The 19837-nt window shown below is 45.5% G+C and overlaps 1 protein-coding gene across 1 annotated transcript in view; it reads right to left on the bottom strand.

Moving 5' to 3' along the window:
• ADARB2 (adenosine deaminase RNA specific B2 (inactive)) overlaps positions 1-17896 on the bottom strand; it is a 227141-nt gene extending 209245 nt beyond the window's left edge. Inside the window, exon 1 of the mRNA XM_043885038.1 lies at positions 17480-17896. Within this exon, the coding sequence (XP_043740973.1) occupies positions 17480-17579 (100 nt within the window). The 5' untranslated portion in view covers positions 17580-17896. The remainder of the gene's footprint in view (positions 1-17479) is intronic.
• Positions 17897-19837: the final 1941 nt, after the last annotated feature.

Raw genomic sequence — 19837 nt, 5'->3', positions numbered from 1 at the left:
GAAAGTGTCTTCAAAGATAGGAAGAGAGACTGGGGCACATTCTAGGATGCGGCACACTCTTTGTTGTTTTCTGTCTATATGGGTGTAATTGCACACCTCCCTCCGACAGGGGAGGGCTCAGGTGTGTACCTGCTCTTCTCCTTGCCTTAACCGCAAGCAGATGATTACCTTGGCAGCTCAGCTGTGTTATTGAGACATTTCAGCGTGAAATTTGTTTTTTTTCTCACTGAACTTTAAGCAGAATTTCAAGTGCCAAGTCTCCGAAGCCGAGTGGGGCTATTAAGGGATAATTACTAATTATGCTAATTTGAGAAGTAGCTGCCTTCTCCTTCCCCGGTCATTCTGCGTGTGTGCCACCCTTCGAGGCCTCCCCTCCCAGGTGTCTCCGGGAGGACAGTACGTCCTGGGCCTCCACACCCTGCTCGGGAGGTTTATCGTCCATCAGAAGGGGAAAGAAGACAGGAGGGGTTCTAGGGCAGCCCGTGTCCTCGTCATCCGTGATTTATGCTGGTTATTAATTTGCCCCGTGCCAACAATATTTATTGTCCTTTGTACTCCGGCCAGAAGCGTACATTTAATTCCTAATACATCTGTATTTCTTTTCATCATCTCGGAACCTTCATAATAAGTTCTGAGCAGCTGTGCCCACCAGTGTCAGGAGGCACTGGATTAGGCACTGGGGGCCTCGTGGATCTTGGATAATTATCACCCTTTCTCCTCAAAAGTTACTATTTAGAATAAACACAAATGATGAATCTGTGTTTGGTTTGACCACCTGGACACTGTGACTGGCACACAGAGGAAAGGTCAGGTCAATAAGAAGGGGATGATATTTGGAAAATGTCACCTTCAGTGGTGCAGGAGAAGACTGTTCACCCCCTGACTTGCTCCAGCCTTGAGGAAGTGGGGAGACCTGCCTCGCCTGTGAACTTGGGGGTGATGAGGTCGTCTGCCTCACTTCTGGGCCCAGACCCAGGGAGGACCTGAGCCCACTGACTGCCTCCTGCTCTTCAGTCCCCACCATCTATTCCGGCGGTCATACCCACTCCTCCCTGCAGCCTTGTCTCTTCTGCCACAATGAGGACTTCAAGGCTTCAGCTTTGCTCCTGACACCATTTCTCAACCTGTTCCGGCCATGTGGAGCAGGGTTCCCAACGTGCTCCCGAGATGGCCAGGACGGGGTGGGGTGGTGACCACTGCATCAGGGCCCGCTGCACCCAGGGGTCCTGTGCACCGTCCGTGGTGCTGGATATCAATCCCCTCAAACCCTTAGGAGCCTTGAGCCCACGGTCACCTGAGGCCTGGCCAGTCTGGGGCTCCCGGGGTCCCTGAAACAGGCCGTGGGCATCTCAGCCCAGCCCTGGGCACCGCCCCAGCCCTGACAGCTCCCGTCTTGCAGTTGTGGCTGCCTCTAACCACCCTGCCTCCTGTGATTCCTGTGGGAGTGATGTTGTCACTGTCAGCATGACATGCTGGGATGGACTGAGGTCCCACAGCAGGGAGGGGACATGGCCAGCTCCTGGAGACGCTCCCTGAGAGGTGGGAGCCCCTGTCTGCACAGGTTTGTGTGGCTCGGCTCTCAGATGAGGTGTGCTGTCCCTGGGTGAGCACGCTGAGCAGAGGAGGAAGGTGCCAACGAGAGGAAATCTGAAGATGCTTAGAGCTGGTTCACCATTTGCATCATCTGAAGTCACTTACCTCCTCAGTTACTCACTCCTGTCTTATACGACAGGTTCCAATCACCAGGGGCTGTGACTGTTAACTACTCGGGCTCCTGAAATTGGGGAGTGCGATCCCATTGCCCTGAAGATAACCAAGAAAGTTTTTCCTTTGTGCTTTCTGCAGGTTTACACTTGCAGGGTCCACAGGAACCATGTGTGGCTCAGAGACCTTCTTTGGTGGCCCCCATTCATGTCAGGTAAAGAAAGATAAAGACAGCTGAGCACCGAAAAATTGATGCCTTTGAACTGTGGTGTTGGAGAAGACTCTTGAGAGTCCCTTGGACTGCAAGGAGATCAAACCAGTCCATCCTAAAGGAGATCAGTCTTGAATATTCATTGAAAGGACTGATGATGAAGCTGAAACTCCAATACTGCGGCCACCTGATGCGAAGAGCTGATTCATTTGAAAACACCCTGATGCTGGGAAAGATTGAAGGCGGGAGGAGAAGGGGACGACAGAGGATGAGATGGTTGGATAGCATCACTGACTTGATGGACATGAATTTGAGTAAACTCTGGGAGTTGGTGATGGAAAGGGAGGCCTGGTATGCTACAGTCCATGAGGGAGCAAAGAGTCGGACATGACTGAGTGACTGAGCTGAACTGATTCATCTCAGACGGACCTTTAATTCCCAGGGGTCTCAAACTGCCCTAGATTTCTGTTGCTCAAAATATACCCATTAAAAAGTTTTAAAAATTCCAAATTACACATGCCTAAGATCCACTAAGAAATGCATAGAACAGCAGAGTTATCAGCTATATTTAAAGCACATGTTTCAAACTCATGCCCAGGTTCCTCTGTGGCAGAGGCCAGTGACAGTGACTGCTTTCTTATATGTACCTGACTCTGTGCACAGCTCCTGACACACAATAGGTGCTCCAAACTGTGACTTTATGCAAAACGGCTGTTTTCCAAGCAGAAATAGTACCATTTGTCATCTTATAAAAATTAACATTTTTGGAAAGAATTCACACAGCTCTTAAACAAGCAAAGATTACATAAGTTTGACGGACTCTGTTACACACAAAGGTAGGAAATCTCCAGGTGTATTACGCAATTCACTCCTTTCCTCCTGTTTTCTGGGCATGTTTTGCATGAAGAAGCGGGCATGGAAAGCCCCGAGGAAGCAGGCTGTGTTCTCCCCCCTGCAGAGTGGGGGGATGCGAAGCTTCCCCTTCACCCCTTCTGGAAGGACCTCGCTCAGTCTTGCTGCTGCTGCCGAAACCTGCCGTCACTATGTGCACTGGGTGGAACTGTTTACCTGCTAACAGGCCGGCCTCCTAGTTGTGACAACGCATTCCTCCATTTGTAATTTTTTTTTCATTCATGTTTGTGTACAATGTCAGCCAGATGACATCAGATTTTGACAGTGGCCTTTGGGAGAAAATGTGTAGCTGGAAGGAGGCAGGTGGGCCTGAGCATCTGGGAGGGGGACCTACCTGGAGAGGTCACAGGTCACATGGTGGTGAGAGAAGGTGAGTGGATACTGGCTTTATGGTTTCACAGAAATTATGAGTTGAACAGCACAGAGTTCCCTCGAGACTTCCAGGGTCCTGATGGCACTGTATCTAATAGTCTCACACTCAGGTGTACACAGACACCACCTGGGCCCACCTGGACACACAAGTTCCCTCCTTAACTAACACGTGGTGAGGGCTGGACAGCCCCTGGAAGCACTTTTTGAGAGCAGCTAACATAGCAATATCCTCTCTACCCACACACACATACACACACACCCACAAACACACACCCCCCTCACCATACACTCCCCCCCACCCCCACATGGAGACAGTGAGATTAGGGACAGCTGCTACTGAAAGACAGCTGGGAGTTTGGAGACATTTTTGCAATTGGAGAACTTTATGCAGGGTAGCACACCAGCAGGGAAGTTCAGGGAGGCCGCGTAGATGGCCTGCCAAGTGTAACCTGAGCCCAGGTGTGACATCTGTGTCAGGCCTGCTCTGGACTCACGGGCCCTTCCGTCAGATGCAGGTTTTACTTTCATCCACCCTCAGCTCTTCCCTGACCCAGCCTGGGGTCTGGAGCCACTGTCAGCTCCGCAGGACGATCGGGGAGGGGTCTGAAGAGACCGGCTCAGGCCACTCTCTGCTCAAGGTCAGTGGTGTGAGGCAGCCTCCCATTCTCGCTGCTGAAGGTAAGGGATCCAGGTCATTCTCCTGTCATACACGTTAATACAACATCACCAAGAACATTTAGGTTTGTTCACAAAGGGATTTTACAAGTCCAGAAATCTACCTGTGTGTGTTTACTTGGAATGATTTTATAAGTAAGATGTTGAACAATGGGAAGAGCAATTTCAGTCCATTTGTGCCCATGGAGTCGCTTATATCCCCTTAATGCTAATGTCCTTTGTTACGTTGAGGGAACAGGCTGTTTACTTACAAGGGTCTCTGTCATTTAACTGCTTTGTTTCAAAGTTGACACTTCCAGGATCAGTTGTCATATACTGAGTTCAGATGTCCTGTTTGACTATTCTCTACTCACATCTAATTTGTAATCCACTTTTCATCCATTTACTCAGTGAATTTGAAACAGAACCTACATGTTTACTTGTGGCTTCAAGCTGATTTTGACTTGTATACCAGACAGACTCTGAGCTAGTTTAATCTAGGAAATTGGAACATTAACCATATTTTTTATGCATGGAAGTTTATGAAAAAAATATCCTGTACACCAACACAGACACACACAAGGTAGGTCAGGACGCTCTCCTTTTAAATCCAGATGCACAAGAAGGGTATTTATGTATGACGAGAAGGTTTTAGAACATTCAGATTTAGTTCCAGGGTTTCACCGAGTGAAGGATAGGCTTCATTTTCACTGCAAAATATCAATTTGAATATGACTATAAACTCTGTGCTCACTAGATATACCTTTTTGCATGTGTTGTGTATGCAGAGGTTGTGTGTATACAGTTGTGTATATAGGAGTGTGTATATAGATACTGTACATGCAGATTTTGTGTATGCAGGTGTGTACATAGGTGTTGTATAAGCAGGTATTGTGTATATAGGTATTGTGCAGGCAGGGGTTGTGTATGTACAGCACTCAGGCTTTCTATTGTTGTATTTGATTTTTAAAAATAGAATTTAAAATTTCTTCACCGCTAATATTAATTCATTTATAGGTGTTGAATATTTTTACCTTGTACAACAATTAATATTTACTTTGGAGTGAGTGTATATTATTTAGATATCTGAACAATGAAGATGTTGAATGTCTGAGTTGGTTGAACGATCTCTAAAGGTTTCTTCAACCATCCAATAAGAAAATTGGAGGCTACTTAAGCAAACGCTACTTAAGCACAGTTGTATATAAGCATGTGTATACATAAATATATGTGTTTACATACATGCAAATACATCCCCACAAATACACATTCATAGTCACACACTTACACACATTATGATGTTATGAGGTGGCTTCATGATGAGCATCTCTGTGAAAACCAGAAGCACAGAGTCCCCCCTCCCCCTGCCCCGAGACTTCCATCTTGCTCCATGTGGCAGCACTCACGGGCACTGGGGACATTCTTTAGATGTTTGCTTAGGAATCCCTGAGAGACAATGAGCCCCTGTTTCCCAGGGACCCGCGTGTTTGCCTCCACAGCAGGGCAGTGGGTCCTCACCAAGAGCACCTGGCTGAATACCAAAGGTTCTGGGTCCAGGTCTGGTTCCTCACGGTCCAGCTCTTGGAAGGAGATGCTTGCCTCGGGGTCCCCATTCCCTCATCCAGAAACAAAGAGGACCTTTACTTAACCTCCCAGGAAGGAAGGCATAGGACTAATTCTGCGGAGAAAGAGCCTCTGTGGTGGGGCAGGGGGAAGGGAACCCACCTCAGAATATCCGAGTTCACACCACCTTTAGCTAGAAACGGGGGTCTTTGCCAGGCGGGAAAGGACACAAGGGGCCGAGTGAAATAAAATCCACATCAGTTACATCATCAGATCAGTTGGGAACACTCACGACAAAATAATCAAGAAAAAGTATTCCAGGCATTATCTCATCAAGCCTAAGGTCAGTCGGATTCTATAAGTACTTCTCATCCAATACAGACTTTATGGTTTATATACTAGAAGTATGATGGTGACAAAGACGTAACATGAATTTTCTGGCCCTTATTGAGGTGGAGAAGATGTTTCTTGGAAGAGGATGTTGATGAACCTGTGATGTGTTTAGTTTTGGGAAATGTCTCTAAAGGTAAACAGAACAGAACTTCTGTCTGTTTCTGGCTGAGTTGTGTCCCCACCACAGACACACACAGAGGGAGACCACGTGGGGACACTGGGTGAGGCCTTGGGGGCAACCAGCCCTGCTGACGTCTGACTCCCGTCTCCGGCTTCTAGGACTGTGAGAGAATAAATTTCTGCTGTGGTGTTTGCTACACAGCCCTAGATGACTAATTTACGGTCTATCTAGAATTTTTTGTACAGTTAACTTAGTCTAATAAGTACCCAAAACCCTCTCTGTTCTAAATTTTGTCCTAAAAGTTCATTTATAGGTCACCTAAATATGACAACATTCTTCTAATCTCTGAATGTGTGTGTGTATATATATATATGCACACATATATGTATGTGAAATACACAAGAAATATATATCTTACAATCTACAGTTCAAATATTGCTCCATTTTATAAGGAAATGGAGAAGCAGAGAGGAATTTCTAGAAACGAACAGTAGGTGCTCAATAAATATTAGTGACTAATTTTAGTTCTTGTTGTCTAAGGGCCACATGGGCAGTGGGTTGAATGGCCTCAGCATGGCTGGTTTACATGTGATGAACCAAGACAATCTTGTTGAAAACTGAATACCAGAGCCTCAACTAAATGAATCTTTCACGGTTTGTCCTCCCTTGTATTTTGCTAACCTTTTGAGTGAGGCTGACATTCTGTAAAATAGACACATCCAACCTTATGAACGTTTAGTTCTATACTTTCCCTGGGATGTGGGTAAACTCAACGTCCCCCCACTCGTGGACCACGGAGTCCAGTGGTATCACATATGGAGTGTCGCACACCAAGCAACTATTTATTTTATTATGAATACTTACAAATGGGATGTAGCATTCAATCCAGTATATGGTTTCAATTTTTAACAATGTGCATTTTTCATTGTCTTTCTGCTGTTCAAGTTTGGAGACTTCCCTAAGCATCATTACAGATAAATACCAAGACCCACTGGAGCAGCCAGCATCACTGCCGCCACAAGAGCAGACCAGGCAAGTCGTGCTCTGAAGAGTTTTATCTCCTGGCACTGCACCCTGGTCACTCACTTAATTCATGTGTGTGAGATGGAGACAGGGATGGATGGATGGAGAGACAGATTGCCCCAAGGCCATCTCATAGGTAAGAGAGAAGAAAGACCAGGAAATGTGCCATCTACACAGATACAAGGGACAAGTCCAGTGATTTGTCTTTCCCACAGGGTATCCTGTGTCCACAGCCCTGAGTGGACACAGTGGTGGGATGGCCTCCCATGACCACTAGGATGAGCCCTGTGTCCTACTTTGTATCACCTCCAGGCAGAGAGATGCCAGCCACCCTGCAGGTGAGATGCCTGCTTTACTCACATGCTAGACTTCTGACCTGCATAGACGCACACAAGTTCTGCCCTCAGCCATGAGGACAGAGTGGACCTCTGGGCAATGAGAAGCAGGGTGGAGGCTGAGCCTGGGGCAGTGGCTGGGCCTGTCTTGGAAGAGGCGTCGGGGGCTGGCTGCAGTAGGATGGACTCAGGGACAGGTGTGCACCCCAGAGGCGGGTTGCGGGGGACACCCCAGAGCCCAGGCTAAAGGCACAGGGTGTAGAGGCCAAGAACTCCTCAGGGTCAAGGGTGTGTGGGTACCAGTGTTGTTAAGATGCACCTTGGGCATTCTCTGGGTCCGAGGGTGGCCCCTCACCCCATCCACACAAATATCCTCAAGCGTGTAGACCGGTGGGGAGGGGTGGGGGGCTGGCTTGGCAAGCAGCAGGGTGCTGCCCGGCTTCCTGAGGGAGTGGACTATCTCTTTAGCATGGACCACACTGCCATGTAGAGATGTGCTTTCTGACTCAGAACATTTTCCAGAACTTAAGGACTGCTTAATCCCTGATGTTTAGTGCAGTGCAGACACATAAAGATGTCCCATGAACGTCTGTTGAATGAGCACACTCAACATTCCACAGCAGTGACTCGAAAATAAGTCAGTAGGTGCTCTTTATAAGTGAATTCTGCGACAACCATTGGTTGATGGTGTACAGTGAAAGAGCCTGTGTGCTAATTCCTGGGAACACATTGAGAGTACCTGGCCCCCACCCTCCAAAGACCATCTTGCACACAGACCAACACCCGCCAATTAAACCTGCAGACAATTCATGAAGCAAGAAGGGGAGAATCCATGTCCTTCCCGAGAGGTCATCATACCAGGTGATTTATGAAATCACCAGTACCCCCTCACTCAGCTCCTCTTGTGGTTTGTTCCCTGTTGTAAACTGTAGCAGCTCATGCCATCTGCACCCAGTCTCCTTAGGAAAGCTTCCCTCTTACTATATTCTGATTATTGCTTTAAGCAACTTTATTTCAAAAATAAAATCAACTTTCTCAGTGGATTTTAACTAAGCAGCTAATATGTTTTGACATTGCAGAGGGGATAAAAATGCTCAGACTACAGGAGTTTGCATTTTAGTCATTTAATTTTTATATATGTGGTTTCACCTGAAATGATAGAAGAAATTCAATTTTGTAAAATATATGGTAAAAATGGGCATTAAAATTTCCATAGGACCTAAAACTGTGTTGGGTCACAGAGTCTGTTTTCATTTCCTGTGATTGTACATTTGTGTATCTATTCCCCAAATTCAGTATAAACTCAGAGAAAAGGAGGACTCTGTCAACTTCTTTTTTCTTGTACCTTTGTAGTTCCTAGGTCTTTGTCCAGTCCAGAGCAGGCACCCGAGGTGACAACTGCAAGCAAATAAAGGCACTCACACAGGTTGAATCTAGCCCTTGTCTGAGTACACACACAACGTCTAAGACAAACTGCAAAGAGAGCAGAGCTGGGTCTCGTGTCCCACACTTTCAATAAAGAGCCCGCTCTGTTGTGGAAGACGCAGAAAATAAAGTGCAGGAAGGTGAGCTCTGACCAGAGCACAGGAAGAAAGGACCTGGAAGTCACTCTGTTTCTCCCTCCCCTCTCCTCCTGTCAACAGCCCCACATACTGCCATGCTTTCTGTTTCTCGTAGTTTATGACATAAGAGGATAGATTAATTTTTATTAGATGCAATAACAAAAAGATTTATTTCACTTCTTTATGAAATTTTAAAATAAAAAGATGTTTCCCTCAATGCTAAACGTCATGATCATAAACCAAGTTTATTTTTTCACTGTCTTTCAAGGAGTTCATCCTCTCAAGACTTTTCTCTACACTTGATTTTTAAAATGTTCATCTAAAAATGAGTAGGTGTTAGACTTCTGCTATTCCAGAGAGCTGATAGACAATCTTTTAATATTTCAATATTCATTATTTCAATAAATATTTACATATATCTTAAATCTTGAATTTGTCATCTGTATATATTGTTTGCATATATTAGTAGCCTACAGAAAGTATAATTTTTAATAACTTGAACTCTATTCATTATCTACATACAAAAGCCCCAAATAAATTTAACTCCCCTAAAAGGTGATAACAATAAAATATGAACTGTACATTTTTTAGATCTAAAAGAGTAACCTTCTTATCCTAACTGCTTAGGGAGAGAAGATCTCCCCAATTTCCACCAGCCCCGAGCAGATCCCTGTCTCCAGTTCTGGGAAGGGCTGGCACAGGGACGCATGTGCTGCCGCCAAAGCCACCGTCAGGGGGACAGCATTTGTTCTCTATTCAGTATCCTTCAAGGATACTGCATTCCCTGTCCTACTGTATCAGAGCTTTTTAAAAGCTACTATTTATCCTCGGGATATATCAATGATTTTGATTTCAAATTCACTTCTCCCTCAGAAAGGAAATTAGCAGCACGGACTCATCTGAATTAAAAAAAAATTCTCCTTGAACTGTATGTTTTGAATGAAAAAGTTACTTTCTGTTAGAATTCTGTTAGAATCCGGAAGGTTCTTTACAAAGTTTCATCCACGGTATGAATATTTAGAGTTGAAACACAAACAGAGCATCTTTACATCTGTGGTTAAAGCGGGTCTTCCATGTTTTTACTCACCTAAGGGATAGGAGAAGGTGTGATGCTTAATATTGTTTTGCGCAATACCCAGATTAAAACAAAAATCTTTTAAAGTTGTACATGACAGGCGGTACCTGAGCTTGTGCACCTTCCGTGGTCTGATGGGGAGAGTGTTTCCTGTGAGGACGGGCTCTGCAGCCGCCAGCCAAACGCAGAAGGAGCATCTGCTCTGGACAGGGATGAGCGGACACAGCCAGGCTTGCGGGGAGGAGGCCAGGGTCTGCTTTGCTGATGTGTCTGTCATGTTCATTATACTGGACTTTTCCAAGAGCAATTAAACTTTTAGGAAATATTGCCTTGATTTTAAACAGAGGTCATCTGTGTACTTCCGATGGACTTAGGCTGATAAAGTCATTTTTAAATCAATTATTGGTGTTCTAGGTGCATGCTGTGAGCTACTTTATCACGATTTCCAAGTCCTGCTTCTGAGAAACAGAGCCGCCCCACTTTCTGTTTGATTTTAACACAGAGAGGATTTGGCTTGGGCTCCAGTTTCAGAGAACTGGGTTCCCTCTGTCCTACTTTAATGCCATATTTGAGAAATCACGTAAGACATTGCACAGTGATGATGCAGGTCTTCTATCAGCAGAAGGAAACAAGAATTAGAGATTGCATCTCAAATAAATGGAGCAGTAAAGATTAATTAAACCTGTGAAAGTCTGCAAAGCACATCCTAGTTGAGGCATTTAAAGGAACACTTTCTATTGTGTGCGACCCTCTGGAAACCCTGAGCTAGCATCTGGGTGGCAGAGTCATGTCTGTAGAGCAGAGATTCCAGAAAGGAGCGTTTGCTAATGCATTCTGAGCAATGTTCGCTGTGTTTATCATCCGAATGGTGATGCGGCCGCAGAAAGAAGCCTCAGCCTCTTTTGTGGGAGACCCCAGTGGGCACCGGTATAAAATGCTTGAAGGTAGAAGGGATGGAACCAGATTGTAGTTGAAGGGAGCAGGTCATCACAGTGGAGGGGCTAGTTGTCCTCACCTACTTTCTGCCTACACCCCATCTTTCCTCCCCAGTGAGGGGAGCTGTGGATGGCAGCAGGCCTGGACATGAGCTGGAATATCCCAGCCTGAGCCCCTCGCCGGGTCTCTTCAGGCTGGGGCTGTTCTGTCTGTCTTCTCTGCACCGAGGCAGCCCCACGGAGCCTCCTCCAGGCCCGTGATTTTAAGTGAACTCAGCTTTAAAAAAGCTTTTAAAATTGCATCGCTTAGGGATTAAAAAAAAAAATGGTCCTAAAATCCTAAAGTCACCTGAACGTTTGTAGGTCTCTTCCGTCTTTAATGCTAATCTTTATCATTATAAATGTCCCATTTATTGGACACTATTTCTTAATCAAGCATAAAATGCACTCTTTAGTATGAATATAAAATTTATATTCCACGCTTGCTGTTTTTTGAGATTTAAAATTTTTTTAACATTAACTTGATAATTTTCATAATTTAAACAAGATGATAGTGAACTTGTGTGTGTCTATTTTATGACACAAAAGGGACACTGACTAGCCACTTTTTACCAGAAACCAGATACTGGTTGCAGTCATTCTCCATCCATGAAATAATAAAATGAAATTATCTTCATGCTTAAATTATTTCATGCTTAATACCTGCATCTATAATAAAAGATGACTAAATATCCACAATGTTTGGAGAGAACTTAGGCACTCAGATTAACTCTTTATTTTCAAATATTTATCATTTATCATTCTTCAGAAAAAAAAATCGGCTGTCTTTGCAGGCAGCCAAGTTTATTTTGGGGAAAATTACTGATAGCTTAAAAAGCAAACATTTCTACTTCTGGGTTGCTGTTTCTTGGATGGGATTCCTGGGAAAATGAATTCACTCACAAGTGTATGGATGGACAGTCACGGCTCTCAGAGCTGCCTTGGCTGTGACTGTTGAAACAAGGTCAGGAAACCAGGCAACAGCCCCTGTCCCCCACTCCTTCTAAATAAAAAAAAACAAGGAAGTAAAATTTTAATCACCCAAGAGAGGTGTTTGGAACTGAGGTACAAACATACGCAAGTATAAGAGACTAGGATTTAAATTTCTCAGTATGCCCTCCTCTTTCTGTTTCCTGATCCCACAGGCAGAGACCAAATTTACAAGTGGATCAAGAATTAAGCAGATGTTTCCCCTCTTTTTGAAAGTAATATTCTTTTCTTTGATAGTGATATGTTCTTAAGGGAATTATAATGCATTATTAGTGAGGAATAAACAATTCTCTTTGCATAATCCAGTATGTCACAGCATGTATTTCTGCATTTCAGTGCAGGAGAACCATTGAACTGAACAGACAGGGGTTAATTTGGCTTCTGTTCACAGCGACTCGACAGCATGAGCGGGTCTTGGCCGCGCTCAGGCAGTGTGTGGCTGTGTGGCTCTTCCTCGTGATGTATACGCTCAGGGTAACGCCAACACTCAATAGTTTGAATATTTTGCGAAGGACCTTGTGCTTTCCATATTTCACTTGGGCATTCACCTTTCTTTCCTTTTTTTTTTTCCAGTTTAGAAATGGCTAAAATAAGTACCTTTAAAATCTCACCTATTATGTGAAAATTTATCCTTTTAGAAATCTTGTTTGCTAGTAATTAAGAGCTCCATTTACCGATACGGCATTTAGAGATAATATTTTTAAATGATGAAGATCTGTGATATTATTTTTGATTTTATGAGTTGTTCAAAACTGTCCACAGTACAAAAACAGTGACTTTCATTTTCTAGCATTTTAGAAAAAGAATCAGGCAGACATAAAAAATGCTCAGGTGTTTCAGCTGTCTTCACTGTATGTATATGTACACATGCACACACACAACCACAAACATCTACGGTTTTTAAGTTGAACACTGAATGCTTTCAGGGCAGAAGTTGTCTCTCCATGCCTCAAGAAAAGAAAGCTGCAGTTTCCTTATTCTGCATATCCTTATGTGACGCCCCTCTGGGGCAGCACTTCTCCAACAACCCAATCACCACTGTTTAGTGATGGATACATGAGCCTCATATTTTTATTCTAAATTCAAGTTCACTCATCATATCTAATGCCCTTGAAGCAATCTCAAATTACTGCTATTACACGGGTCACTAGAAACCAGAGGTACTAATACAAATTTTAAAAAGAGAAAGGAATAAAAAGCCCTTACACAATTAGAGGGCGAACAGTTCCGTCAGTTTAATTTCATCACTAAATCCAGTCCTTGATCCGGAGCTGCGGGCCAGCGAGGCTAGTGTGTGCAGAGATGCTTGGCTGCAATGCACGAGGCAGGCAGCCCCACCAGGTAGGATGAGCCCATCGGCCTCTGCCACCTTCATCTGTGGCCCATCTTTCTATTTCATCAGCTTTTCATGGAATGCCATTTCACAACAAGCCTGCGTCTGCCATCCACATGCTCTCCTTATCCTGCTCCTTTGGCCAACTTTCCCCCACATTTCCCCAAGTTCATGACCGGCTGCTCCTGCCTCCTCCTGATTCATCAGCTTACTTATTTCGGCAGAGCTACCCCTCAATTTTCTAGAACTCTGCATAAGGGATTTCCTTGGAACAATACGTGAAATTCAAGCATTAACTTAGCTTGCTGTCAAACGCCTCAGAAAAGACAGGTGGTGTGTTGATGCCGCGTTCAGCTGGATCTACTTACCAAGGATTGTTTCTGCAGCATTTCAAATAGTTCCCCAAAGTTCCCCCTCTCTATGTTAGTGACTGATGCCTAATTAAAACCCTGTCTTCCTATTTACCTCCTGGAACCAACTGAATTTGTATTGGTTCTCAATCCATTTTCTAATATATTTGTATTTAAAGAGCAATCTTTTTTTTTAATTTCCAGAGACTTCAATTATTTTATACACCGTATGTATTCATGGGTCAAATGTTAAAAATATTTTATTTAGAAAATGCATTTCATGACAATACACAGTTTCTTTTTGGGAAACTACTCTCACCAAAGAAAGCTCACCAAGAGATCAAAAGAGAATACGTATACTATTTTAATAATTAAAAATACACCTATGCAATTCCTCAGGCATATTTCCCTGGAGGTGTCCATGGTTCAGGGAGCTGATACATGTAAGTGACTTATTTTATATGCTACCCTGTTCTGATGGTACCGCCTTTTGTGCTTCCTGCTTGAGCTGATACTAATTTAAGAAACCTTCCACCTTTGCCTTTACTACTCAGGTTAAAATATGCACCTTTTACAACCTTTTACAATATCCACACTTTCAGTTCTTTTGTAACACGCACAGGTGTGACTCTAAGACCAGCACGGACAGGCTGCGTGCAGACCTGCACACAGTCTAACCCGGGACTGGAAGGCCCAGCACGGCCTCCAGGATTCTCCGTGAGGAGCTGGCTAAGAGGGTGCTCCATGTGGGAGGCAGCAGGCAAGCCTCCTAAACTATATGAGCAGCTAGGATTTCCTGGAAGTCTCTGCACGAAACACAAGCAGAAGCTGATGGGGCTCATGTGTGACAGAGGAAGGGACCGTCCTTAACCATAGTGTGGGTGCACATGTTACTGAGCAGGTGACCGTCCTGAACCATAGTGTGCAAGTGAGATGGTAACACTGTCCTTTGCTCAGCTTTTCAAAAAACTGCCTTTCTTTTTTGCATAAAAAGTCAAAATTTGACATTTCTTGTTTGTACAGAAAATGTAAATGATCCATAAACAATTCATAAGATAAAGTCCCAACTAAAAAATAACACAGAGAGAAAAATGCAAAAATGGATGGCCCTGGGTCCTAATGAAATAACAGGAGGATTGGGGGTGGGGAGGTTTGCTTAAGTGTCTTTTTAAAAGTTTACCTGAGAGACAAATGCAGGTCATGACTAGTTAATACCTGAAGTCATATTTTGTGACTAAGTTTTTTTTTTTTTTTTTTTTTTACTTTTAATGATATGGACTGCTTTCTGTGTGGTATCATGACTAAAAAATATCTCCTACAGGAAAAAAAATTTCATTTCCAAGGCTCTGGATCCTATGTAATAATAAATGGGAGTATCGTGTCAATTCCACAGTTACACTGTAGCTACAGAGCTTTTATTTCAGATCCTATAGATGATTCTGACAATAAAAAGCATAATAAAGAAATCTCAGGAAAGCCACGTTTAGATAATTTGTATAGAAGCTAGTAGCATTTTGGTTAACAGCTCCAGGAAACTAAAAGTTATGATGCAAACAAAATGATTCTTATTTGTGAGAATAGGTGGAAATACGCTTACCACTGGCAAAAAATGTACATTTACTTTAATTTATTCATTTACCCAGGAAAAGAACTCTTTCTGTGTGATCATAATCACTGGCTTTACTTAGTACTCAATAGAGCCTTATCAAAATTCCTTAACAGCCACCCATACACATGGGCTTTAAATTGTGACAGATATAGAGTTTTATTATTAGATAAGCTTAAAAGTTGAGGCTATTCTATTATATTTCTGCTGTTAAAACTCATGAATATTAGAACATAATTTAAATTGACCACTGTCCTGATAGAAGAGGGGAAAAAAGCATCTGTAATAATTAGGAATTATATACAGACTGATCTGTTCCCAGGAAAATGCAAATAAAGAGCTCTGTAATTATTGTTTTCTTTTCATTGACCACACACCTCCACTGCTAACTTTTCCCTAAGAAGTGAACACTTAGAGGTTTGATTTGACTCATCCACCACGATAAGCTGTTGGCAGATGACATAGGAAACTTCACCCCACAGATAAATTTTCGAGTAACTGGAATTAGTACACACATCCTGAATACCTTTTCCTACTTCATTTTTGGCTATAAAAATTAAGAGATTTGGTATATTCAAAATAAAGTGTATACATATTTCACATAAAATTTTATTTTGAATTGTCATAGTTTATAGCCAATGAAGTCGTCCTTCATATTTCTTGCTTTCCTTTCTGAAAATGAATCCCTTCTAAGCTAACATGACTGACCTTAAATTAAAGGTACAAAAATGAATTTGGAGAAAGACATGAGTGTTCATCAGCTTCTATTTTCTTTCGATAGGTTTTGCTTTGTTGTAAAATATTGTTCCATACTTTTCCATTTTAATATTTAAATATACTAAATAAAAATACTGGAACACATGAACACTTGAAGCATAAAAGGCAATGTTTCTTTTTCATTACTTTTAAAATTTATACTCATTATTAAATTCTGTGATTTTTTTTTCAATATCATTGTCACTTTCTGTTAGCATTATTTTTGGAAGACATTGACCAGATCTGATTCGTAGTGAAATTTTCAGGGAACAAAGTGAGTAGCCAGCATTCTTTGCAGCAGCTCAAGAGTTAAACCAGAATCAGAATTACCCCCCACACCAAGGCTCTGAAGCCCTCCTAGAAGCTGTCACCTTGCTCCCTGCCACCCTGACATGCAATCATAATGAATGGCTGTGCGCTCTTGGCATTTATTCCTTCAAACCGTCTGGTTAATTTCTACTACCAGAAGAAGTCGGAAAGGGCTCGGGGACTGTTTAGAAGCAGTTAGGAAGAGATGGGGCAGAAACTTATCTTAAGCCTCCGCAAGGATGAAGATTCTTGGGGAAGGAGGTACATGTTCAATAACAACTAACTCCGCATCCTCCCGCAGAGAAACTGGGAAACCTGACACACGATTGTTGTGTCTTTCCCCCGTTCTTTAGGGCTCTTTGGTCACTTAAAAAAACCCCCAACACATTTCAAATAATAACTGAACTTTCTCCTGCAGACTCATGATAAGGGGCGGCTGACATAAGTTCCTCTCTGGGAAAGAGGCGGCCGCACCGAGGGCTCCGGCCACCTTTCAGGGACAGACACCGGCAGGACGGCGCCCAGGGCTGTCCTCCGGGCGGAGCAGCGGCCGGCTGCGCCCTGCCCCCGAGGGGAACCCTGGGCTGCCCACCCGACGACTAACTTCGGGGGCTCGTTCCTCTCCCAGCACCTGGGGAGCCAGGCTAGAACCTGACACCAGGCACTTCCTCTCCTCTCCTACTTCGCAGCTTTCCTCATTTCTAATGAGCTGCGATGCTTGTTTCTCTTTTCATGCATTAATTTCTGCTTATTCCCCCCGGACGAACCCCGTTCGCGCTGCAGGTCCCCGTGTTTACAAAACAGCCGGCGCCGCTCGGAATAGAAACTGTCACCCAGCGTGGGGAGGCGGTTGCCAGGGTTTTGCCCACTCCCGCCTCCAAGACAATTGGGATGGAGAAGCTGGCGCGAGGTCCCGTCCCTCGTTCTTAGGGACGCTTAGGGCTTAGGCGAGCGTTTCTTTCGGCACCGGCGTCTGTGCGCGACGGTCAGCAGCCGTGCCGGAGGCCGGGGAGGGCACCGCCTTCCGCCGGGGCCCCCGCTCAGTTGGCCACCCCCTCGGGCTCGCGGAAGCCCGGGCGTTCACGGAGGGACCTGAACTCTGGAGCGGGGCGCTCGGCGGGCCCCGGCCACGCCGCCCCAGCATCCCGAGGGAGGCCGCTAGAAGCGGGCAGGGAGCGCAGAGGCGACGCGCGTCGCGGGGAGTGCGCGCCAGGCGGCGCGGAAGCCGGTCCTTACCTTTTCGCTTGGCCCGCCTCCTCCTCCTCCGCTTGGACTTGCATTTGAGTTGACCGCTCAGCCCTCCGGACGCTCTGCTGGTCCCCAGGACCGATGCCATGGCCGCGGCCGGCGAGTGAACCCAGGCAGGAGTCCTCTCTCCAACACTCTCAGCTTTCCGGCTCCGGCCGCGGCCGCCGGGGACGCTCCTGCGGATCCGGAGCCGGCTCACTTTTCGGGGCTGCGCGCTCGCACTCCTGGCGTCTCCTCTGGCGGCTCTCTGTCACCGTCTCCTCTGGCGGCACTCTGTCACCTGCGTCCAGCCGGGCAGAGCCGGCTGTCTGAGCCCGCACCAAGCGCGCAGGCTGGGACCGCGGAGCGCCCGCCGCCCCAGCCGCCCCGGATCTGGGCTCCGCGCGCAGGCTCTACTTTGGCACCTCTGCTAGTTGTTGGGCACCAGCCACTTTGAAGCCGATCACGCAGGGAGCCTGTCTATTTGCTGCTGCGAAGTCTAATTAGATCCAATCACGGCCGTCAGCCGGCTCTGACATCAGCGCCGCCAGCCCGTGCGCCCCTGTCAGCAAACTCAGCTCCGGTTTGGACGGCGGAGCTGCCCGGGGCGCTGGAAAGGGAAGGGACCAGCCCGGGAGGGAGGGGGCGCGTGCCGAGCCGGCCTCCCTGCGAGAAGCCCGAGGGGCAGCGGACGGAGGAGTCCGCCCAGCCCGGCTCCCGCCCGGCCGCACGGACAGGGCACCGGGCCCCCGCGCTCTCAGGCGCAGGGACCCCGCCTCTCACCAGTTTCTAACTAGTTAATCCATCGCACACCCGGGTGTCAAGGGGGAAATATCTCTCTGAGAAATACCGAGCCCTTGCTTCCTCGGCCAGGGGCTAAGATTTGCAGTTCCCCGGGAGACAGCCTCTTAGGGGGATTCATTTTTCAGAACCCGCATGTTTGTCTGTTTGGCTTTCTCCTTCACATCCCTTGGCTGTTTCGTCTGCAAGGAAGAAATGCTGCATAAAGACGCGGGGGTTCCTTCAGAGCCTGATTTTTAAGGCAGGAATGTCAGTAGGTTGCTCTATTTAGGGAACAATGAAATGAAAGGCAGAGAGGGCTTTTATCTGATAGTTTTATCACCGAATGTAACATTGGGATGAAAGAAAGTAATATTTACCAGGAGGTAGATTGCAAATTGAACCAGGTTTGAACAGTTTTTTTCAGGGTTATCCTGTTTTTTTCAAGACCATACTTATGGAACGTTAAAAATCTAACATAAGACTTAAAAAGGAAAATAGTCCAGCCATCTTCATTGCATTTTGCATTTAAATCACATAGGCTGTTAGTTATAACAGTAATGGTTTGGGAAAAAAATCCACTCTAAAAGTCATTAGCGTTAACAGGATGATGCAAAAATGGCACACAAATATTTCTATTTCCTACTTTACATACACCCTCTTCAAGCTCCTCATGGACTTAGAAATTTCCAGATAATTTTCTTTATATGAGAAAAAAGTACTCCCTCTAGGGAACATTGGGAGCAATTGGGAAGTTTGGATGTGCTGTTATGTGGGGGGCTGGGGGTCTTGGCTCAGCTGTCACTGACTAAGGGGAGAGGAGGGCGTCTGCACCCGAGGCTAGCCCCCCTGCTCGGCCTCTCCTGAGTGGTGTAGACTAGCCTCAGTCTGCTCATCTGTGCAGTGGGGATCACCACCTTCACTTCTGCTTGAGAATCAGTATAAACAGCGATTGGCGACACTGATCACTTTGTAAATGTGATCACTGGTAAATCAGTGGGTAAAATTTTTTGAGAGAATGAGCACACATTCTTCCAGTTAGCCTCAGAAAGGAGGGGCTTGTGTATTTCCTGCTTAGGCATTTAAGTGTCTGGCTCATTTCAGGCTGATAAACGCAGTCCCATCAGGGTCTCTCGATGTGCCGGGTTCAAACATTTCCTGCTACCGACCTCACAGCCCACCCCTGCTGCTCTTTCTTGTGAATCCCGGAGAAGTGCACCACCCGCCCACGTACGCTCTATAGCATGAGAGATATTTGAGAGCGTCAGCTGTGTCTGGAAATGCAGCTGTAGGACTCCCCCTGTGGAAACTCAGAGTCAGTACCAACCCAAACTTTCCCTGTGTAGCTTTTTGCAAAAAAACTAGTCCCCGAGTCCAGAAGCCAAGGGGAGATGTCTTGGGGAGAAATTTGATCAGATGTGCCTTCCAGCCTGGTTGCATTTACCAAGCCCCTGTTCACCTCCTGTCATCAAAGACTCTTTCTGTGAGGCGCGGGTGCCCTGGCCCCCTGGTTGGAGAGTGGATGTGGTCACCGGGGACTACAGCTTCCAACCCTGAAGGGGGGTGGTCAAGGCCACACATTTAAAA

This window comes from Cervus elaphus, chromosome 23 (assembly GCF_910594005.1).
Source record: "Cervus elaphus chromosome 23, mCerEla1.1, whole genome shotgun sequence".
Taxonomy (NCBI): domain Eukaryota; kingdom Metazoa; phylum Chordata; class Mammalia; order Artiodactyla; family Cervidae; genus Cervus; species Cervus elaphus.
Note: the sequence above shows the minus strand (reverse complement) of the source record. Positions and strands in the feature narration are given on the sequence as shown.